General features: G+C 45.3%; 1 protein-coding gene across 1 annotated transcript; it reads right to left on the bottom strand.

Annotated features, from left to right (window-relative positions):
- Positions 1-3,574: 3,574 nt before the first annotated feature.
- On the bottom strand, positions 3,575-7,475 carry LOC102854007 (patr class I histocompatibility antigen, A-2 alpha chain-like). Its single transcript, XM_006888684.1, has 7 exons — positions 7,418-7,475; positions 6,967-7,242; positions 6,450-6,725; positions 4,427-4,702; positions 4,226-4,342; positions 3,780-3,812; positions 3,575-3,642 (listed from the first exon to the last, which is right to left on the bottom strand). The coding sequence occupies exons 1-7, from the start codon at positions 7,473-7,475 to the stop codon at positions 3,575-3,577; spliced, it is 1,104 nt and encodes a 367-aa protein (XP_006888746.1).
- Between the last annotated feature and the right edge of the window lie 544 nt (positions 7,476-8,019).

Here is an 8,019-nt window from a genome sequence, read left to right as displayed (position 1 = left end):
CTTTTTGATTTCCTGACTGCTCCTGCATGCTGCATAATATTCCATTGTATGAATGTATCACAATTTCTCAATCCATTCCTTGAGGTTGGACATCTGGGCTGTTTCCATGTTCTTGCAATGGTGAATAATGCTGCTATGAACATTGGTGTACAAGTCTTCATTTGAGCCTCAGTTCTCATTTTCTTGGGATATATTCCAAGCAATGGAATAACTGGGTCATATGGAATTTTTATGTTCAGCTTTTGGAGGAAGCACCAAACTGCCTTTAAGAGTGGTTGTCCTATTTTACAATGCCACTGACAATGTGGAAGAGTTCCTATCTTGCCACAACCTCTCCAACATTTATTACTTATTACTTTGCCACTGCTACTGGATTGAGGTGGTATGTCATTGTGGTTTTGATCTGCATCTCTCTTATAGCCTGTGATTTTTAAACATATCTTCGTGTGCCTGTTGGCCAATCGAATAATTTCCTTTGTGAATTTTTTATTATTATTGTTATTTTTCTGTGTGTGTACCATCAAATCAAATCTAACTGGTAAAGAAAGAGATTGCCTCTCCTTCTTCAGCAGAGCAGCTGGTGGATTCAAACCACGTACTTCTGGGATTGCAGTGCAGCTTCTTGCTACTAGGCCACCAGAGCGCCATGCCTCTGTGAATATTCTTGCCATGTCTTTTGCCCATTTTGTAACTGAGTTACCAGTCTTTTTCTTGTGGAGGGCCAGGAGTATTCTGTAAACTTTCGTTTTGAGATTCTTATCAGAGCTGGTATTGCCAAATGTTTTTTCCCAGTCAGTAGGTTTTCTTTTTACCCTGTTGGAAATGTTTTTGATGCACACAGTAATTTACTCTTTAGAAGGTCCCATTCATCAATTTTACCCTCTTGAGAGTGTGTATTTCTGGCTTTATATGGCAGTCTCTTTATACCATAGACTAGGCCTCCTAAGCTTGATCCCAGTTTGTCTCTTAGGAACTTTATGATTTTGGGATTTGCTCCCAGGTCCCTGATCTATCTTGAGTTAATTTTTTGTGGCTGAGATGTGGGTACTGTTTCAGCTTTTTGCACATGGCAGTCTAGTTTTGCCAACACTATTTGTTGAAGAGGTTATCATTTCCCTATTTAATACGTTTTATTTCCTTGTCAAATTATTAGTTGGTCAGTAATTTTTACATGTTTGATTTACTGGTTTTTCCAAATGTAACAATAATATCCAACAAAGTACAGTAAAATGAGCAATCAGTGTGGTATAGAGAATTTCTTAATTCTAGATAAACAATCTGTATTAATGTAGCCCCAGGCAAGTGCTGTTGGTGGCAGCTGCAGTGTATCACTTACTCACACTGATACAAAAGTTGACTGGATCATCCTCATAGTCATCTCCTCCCTCCCCTAGCTCACTTCTTGGCACTCACCTCCTACACAGGTCAGCATGCAATTTCATGAAAGAATGATCCTTGGCTGATGGGTACCACTGTACAACCATTTGTAAATTTAGTCTTTATCATTTTCCAAGTTTCAATTCCAGACATCATTAGGATATGGCACAAAGGGTAGACAGAGGAGGGATGGGACAGATGAAAACAGAAATTGAAGATGAGTAACTCTTTGGTTTCACTTATCAAGAAAAGGTTAAAGAAAAGATATAAAAAAGACTCATCCACAGACCAGTCCTCGAAAGAGGACAGGATCTGGTTGTGTTGAATCATTTATGCAGGGGCTGCCCTGGGTCACATGGGGACAATGATAGGCAAATTGACTTCTGCAACTCTCAGACTCCAGTGACACTAAGAGAATAAGACCGGAACTTATATACAAAACCAGGCATACTCCTTTCTAAAACCAAACACACAAAAAAGGATCACATAAGTAGTTTTGAGCAAAGGGCCAGATTTAGACCTGAGACCAGGCTGACCCTGCTGCATGGAGTTCTTGCTGCTCACAGCTCTGAATAGACAAGACCCCGAGAAAGTCCAAGTCCATGTGGATTACAAATCTAGTGGGAAATGGTCCTACTCAAGGGACAAGGCAATAGAGGTGCAGACATGATTTAGCAGACTGACCCCATCAAAACCTACCCAGTGTTCTACCCTCCCAACCACAGCGCTGCTCGGCCAGAGTGCAATGAGGTGAGGGCCAGGAGCCACACTGGGAATGGCAGCTGCTGTGATGCGTAGCAGCTGCAGCAACTCAAGCACCTGGAGTGAGTCCTTTCATGAAAAACCTTCTCCTGGGCTTATCAAGGAAGGTAAGACTAAACCAGAAGATTGTATGCCAGATGCACCAGGAATGAACATGCCAGGGAATTTCTGGCTAATGCAGCAACTAAATGACTGTGGATGCCACTGGGGAAAGAAGTCAAAGCTATACAGTGTCGACATGTAAACGATAAGATCACCAAACAGGTGACAAAGACTGCCCTTTATTAAAGGCAACAAAAGTTCCAAGTAACACAAGAATATCCTATGTATGACATCATATGAGAGATTGAAAGACATGGGGGAAAATGTAAGGATACAACAGTTAAAAGTTACTGGAGGATTCCACTTCAGATGAAGATAGCAGCATCATCAGTACTTCAAAGTGTAAAGAGCCACATAAGAAAAACAAAGAAAAGCATAAGAAGGAAAAACAGAAGCATAAGTCTTTGCAATGAAATAAGAGTTTAGACTCTGGCTGACAAGAAATTGTTCAACATTTTCTTCTCAAAAAGGAAGCACTGTGGCCAAAGAACAGGGGAACATTGCAGCTGTCAGTTCTCACCACTTTCTTTCTATGCTATCCACAGGTGAGGGAGTGATCTCTTCCCAGATGCTAGTTCTACACAGGGGATGGTTCGTTAGGAAGGCTGATTCAGTGTCCTCCTCTCAGCTGGCCACTATACTGTGTGACTCAAGTGAAAGGCCTTCTGCAAGTAGCAGGATTAAGGGGCTCTCTGAGGAAGCTCTTCTATGGCTTTCCCTACCTTAGTGAGGTTACCCAGTTTCCAGATTTCAGACTTAGGTTTTCTGATATCGAGGTAATAAAAGTTGACTGTTTGACTTATTAAAAAAACAAAAAACCCACAAACAATCAAAAACAATTCACACAGTCTTGAGTACTAGATGAGCACACACTCCATCCACATGCAGCCTTCTCCTGTCCCCACCTGTAACAGATACAGCACAGCAGACACATGGATTATCAGAAATTAGTTTATTTCCTATCTTAAATTTTCAGATTTTACCTTTCTTATCAAGAAGCAGTATAGGTTAGTATGGGCAGGGTGTTTTGATGGGAAGGGTAGATTAGCTCCTCCATATCACGATGCTTTGTTATGACTGGTGATATATTCAGACACTAGTTGCAGAAAATCAGTTTCTTGAATCACAAAAAGGATGTGAACAAATCTTGTGTCTCTTAGTCCCACATAAGACAGTTTCAGGCTACAAAAGAAAAGAATCATGAACAAATGGAGGTCAGTTACTACAAGTCTTGGCATTCTTGACCAGTTCACTACAATCTCACAATATTAAAAAATCCGTGAATCCCCTTAATATAGTCAGTGATTGCTCCTTGGCCCAAACCCTTTCCCTGTCAGACCCCACCAGGTGTTACTTTCGAACCTGAGAGAGACACACTAGAGTCCTGAGAACTATCACCACCTGGAGAAGAACAAAACAGAATCTTATCAGAGCTCACAGGAGAACAGGAAAATAGAATGAGGGGACAGACATATCTATTGACTTCTGTCTATAGTCTCCCAGAGATTCAAGATCAACCTCCCTTCTCCCATACTTACTGGATGCCTGAATATAGCTTCCTGTTTTTCCACCTGCAGGAAGGAAGAATTTTCTGAGATACTGAGAGATAGTAGCACCATAATGTTCTAACAGTGCTGGGTAGTCCTGGTCTTTGGGGAAGTTTCCAGAATGACGACTACAGATCCAGGGCAGGATAAGGAAACACAAAGAAGAATGTGCAATCATCTTTCTATCAGTCTGTCCTCAGGAGGAACATTCCTTGTGACCTGAGACTACTGGGAATCATGTCTCCATTATCATTCCCCTTCACTTTTATATGTGTTTTACAAAAGATTAATTCACTGTTAGCATCTGGGGCCCTAGACCAGGTCAGAGCATGCATGAATGATACTTTCTGTTTGAACACAGGAGAGGGCAAATATACTTCTTGAGACTTGAAATCCCACATGGGACATGAAAACTTAGATGTCATCCTTATCAATACCTGCACTCTTTCTTCTCCAGATCACAACTCCAATCACACCTCCAAGGACCACAACTCCAAGGATAATCAGACCAATGATAAGTCCCATGTTGTAGGAGTTGGGCTCAGAAGATGGTTCTGCAAAGAAATGGCAGGTGAGGAGCTCTGATATCTTCTTCTTGTTTCCCTGAGGAGAAGCTTCATCTCCATTCCTCTCCTTACCCCATCTCAGGGTGAGTGGCTCTGGCAGACCCTCATGCTGCACATGACATGTGTATCTTTGCTCCTCTCCAGAGGGCACCACCATAGCTGCCCACTTCTGGAAGCCTCCATCTCCTGAAGGTCTTGTCTCCACAAGCTCCATGTCCAGGGCCTGGTCCTCCCCATCCTTCTGCCAGGTCAAGGTGATCTCAGCTGGGTAGAAGTCTCGGGCCCAGCACCTCAGGGTGACCTCACTTGCAGATATGCGGCGGTGAGTCACATGTGTCTTTGGGGGGTCTGAAAGAATGAGTTAGAACATTCAGAAACTGTGTTATCTCCTCTAAGCTGCCTGAGAAGGGCTTATGTGATCATCCTGAGAAGGGACAGGATGATTGGGGTGGGAAAGGGAATGAAAAATCCAGACATAAGCCTAGTTAGGGATCTGGATTATCTCTTACTCTTTGGAAAGTTCTAGAAAGCAGGCTGGCAGCAGTGTAGATTAGAAGATTGCAGGATAAGAAGGAGACAAGAGGGACTTCTAGCTCTGAGTTGGATGGAGACTGAAAAACTCAGAAACCTGGAGTACAGCCTCCCACCTCATTGGGTGTGGAGTAGAGAGCAAGGTTGGAGAGTGAGAATGATTTTCAAGGTTAATTCCTGGGTCAAAGAAAGCGCTTTTCCCTGAGAAACATAGTCCTTACACTCTCTAAAGGGAGAAAGATAGGCAATCAACTTCTGAGCAAATTACTGCCTATGAAAACCTGCAGGAGGGTCAGCTGTGCATAGGATGCATTCGATGGTAAATAGCAACAGCACTTCTCTTTAAAGAAACTAGATTCTTTCATTTTCTGAGAGAAAAATGTGGGCTCCTCTAATCAAGAATAGGATTTACTAAGAGAGATGCAAATTAAAACAACTATGAGATATCATCTCACCCCAGTCAAAATAGCAAAATTTAACAGAACAGCAAGCAACAAATGCTGGTGAGGTTGTGGAGAAACTGGAACCCTTATTCACTGTTTTTGGGAGTGTAAAATGGTGCAACCCCTGTGGAAAGCAGTATGGAGCTTTCTCAAAAAGTTGCAAATAGAGATATCATTTGACCCGGAAATTCCACTACAGATTCCACTACCCCAAAGAGACCATAACTGACATCCAAGCAGATATATGCACACCCATGTTTATTGCGGCTTTGCTCACAATAGCAAAGAGTTGGAAACAACCTAAGTGCCCATCAACAAACGAATGGATAGAGAAGCTGTGGTATATTCACACAATGGCATACTATGCTGCACTGAAAAACAAGGAACTCATCCATTATTATTCAAAATGGGTGACTGTGGAGGACATTATGCTGAGTGAAGTTATCTCAGTCACAAAAAGGACAAATACTGCATGGTGCTACTGTTGTAAAACAGGACTGACCTTGGGGTTGGGGAGAGACTGAGAAAGATGGGTTCAATAATGTATACTGTGTTGAAACAGATGAGGGAGAAAACTGTTTAAAAGGGATATGTGCTTAAGTATTTTTTTCATGATAGGAGTCTAGAGCGAAGGCTACGTGGTGGAGTGTACCTGGGAGAGGGTTTGTAAAACAATGAAAGAATTTTTCTTTTACTTTTCCAAGAGTGTAGTGTACTAGGAGGGAGGGTTGGGAGGGAAGAAAAGTGCAACAATGAATGAATGGGGGGGAAAAAAAAAGAATAGAATTTAGAAAACTGAGCTGAGTACTCACTCTCCATAGCAATAATGAGAAAAATGAAAATTAAAAACAATAATACAACCCAATAAGAAAACCCCAAATCCACTGCCTTCTTGTCCAAATCACAGTGACCCCCAAACAGGTGCAAGTTTTTCCAGGAGTCTGCCCAACTGTCGCCCATGGAATAACTGGTGTATTTGAACTGCTGACATTTGTTTGCTGCTGACATATTAAGTACAATGAGGGTATACGGAAATCTAACTCATCTTCCTACCTTCTTCTGAGAGACCAGTAGTTTGAACAAAGCTTACTGGGAGTCTGGGAGGTCCTGCAGACTCTTACCCAGGCGCTGCAGAGCGTCCTTCCCGTGTTCCAGGTGTCTGAGGAGGAAATTCACACAAGGTCCCTCTAGGTAGGCTCTTCTGCCCTCAGCCACACCCGCGTCCTCCCACTTGCGCTGTGTGATCTGCGCGGCCGTGTCCGCCGCCGTCCAGGAGCGCAGGTCCTCGTTCAGGGCGATATAATCGGCGCCATCGTAGGCGTATTGTCTGTACCCGCGGAGGAGGCGACCGTCGGGCCCCACGTCGCAGCCGTACATACTCTGGAAGGTGTGAGAACCTGACCCCGCCCGCGGTCAGTCCCGTTTTCCCTCCATCCACTCGCCACCCTGGCTCCCCCCACCCCTATCCTTTGCTGCGCGGTGACAGGTCAGAGCGCTTCTGGTTCCAAAATGAAAATGAAACCGGTCTGAACCCCACGGCCCTTCCTCAGTCAAAGGCCGCCGCGCCCACGTCTTCGGGGTGAAGTTGGACCCCCCGGGGACTCGGGGACTCGGGCGTGCACCGGGCGGGGTCCTCACCGAGCGCGCTCTGGTTGTAGTAGCCGAGCAGGGTTCCCAGGCCCAGTCGGAAAATCTTTGCGTTCTCCTTGACGATCGACGTCTCCCGGTCCCAGTACTCCGGGTCCACCTGGTCCATTTCCTCCATCCACGGCGCCCACGGCTCCATCCTCGGGTTCGGGGCGTCACTGTCGAAGCGCACGAACTGTGTGTCGTCCACGTAGCCGCTGGTGATGAAGTGGGTCTGCGCTCCTGGCCGGGACACCGCAGTCTCGAAATACCTCATGGAGTGGGAGCCTGAAGGGAGTGGTGGAGCTGTGAGACCCCCGAGCCTCCCCGCAGGTCCTGGGTTAGGGGGGCGGAAGAAGGTGATAGGGAATGGGAGGCTCCGTGTCCCCAAAGGGCCTCGATGCCCCCAGGTATCACCCCCGCCTTCCCTCCGCAGAGGCCGTTCTCCTGACCCCGCACTCACCCACCCGGGTCTGGGTCAAGAGCGACCCTGACATCAGCAAGAGGATCCAAGGGGTCATGGTCCTGGTGTTGTGGTTCTTGAACAACTGAGTCAAGGCGGGTTTTGTATCCTGGAGCCGTGGTGACAGTGATTGGTTTCTCCAGAGTCGGAGACCCAATTGGAGTGAGAACTGGGTCTTTGTCACCAGTGTCCAGGCAGAGGGAGTTGACAGAGATTGTGAGAAGCAGAAGTGAAACTCCAGAGACATGGGGGATTCCCCAGGCCAGTTCTCCTCCGCAGCGCAGACACAGCTTTTGGGGCTTAAGAGCCAAGCCTGGGTACCAGGGCTTTACTCCAGGCCTGCTGGCCTTGAAAGGAACCTTCTTTTTCTACACTTATTCTTTGAGTCCTGGTCCAGGTTGTATTTAAATCAGAGGTTCTTTTTCGAAAGTCTGTGTTGTTGGTTTCTGTGAGCCCTGGAATGGATTCCAGGCAGCTCAATTCAGAGTTAAAATATAACACTGATGTGTCAAATGCGATAATGGTTACCCATGATGGACGGTGTTGGGTGGAGCTCCCCATTAAAACAAGCTTGGAAGCAGGTGTGAAATCCACTTCCGTAA

This window comes from Elephantulus edwardii, unplaced genomic scaffold, assembly GCF_000299155.1.
Source record: "Elephantulus edwardii isolate Elephantulus edwardi_28Jun2011 unplaced genomic scaffold, EleEdw1.0 scaffold00070, whole genome shotgun sequence".
In the NCBI taxonomy this organism is placed as follows: domain Eukaryota; kingdom Metazoa; phylum Chordata; class Mammalia; order Macroscelidea; family Macroscelididae; genus Elephantulus; species Elephantulus edwardii.
The sequence above is the reverse complement of the archived record's forward strand: the minus strand, read 5'-3'. Positions and strand labels throughout refer to the sequence as shown.

Coding starts and splice junctions, on each gene's coding strand:
- LOC102854007 (XM_006888684.1), bottom strand. CDS start 7,475: ATGACCCCTTGGATCCTCTTGCTGATGTCAGGGTCGCTCTTGACCCAG. Junction 7,243..7,417: donor CTTGACCCAGACCCGGGTGG/GTGAGTGCGGGG, acceptor CACTCCCTTCAG/GCTCCCACTCCATGAGGTAT. Junction 4,343..4,426: donor GCCACTCACCCTGAGATGGG/GTAAGGAGAGGA, acceptor ATTTCTTTGCAG/AACCATCTTCTGAGCCCAAC.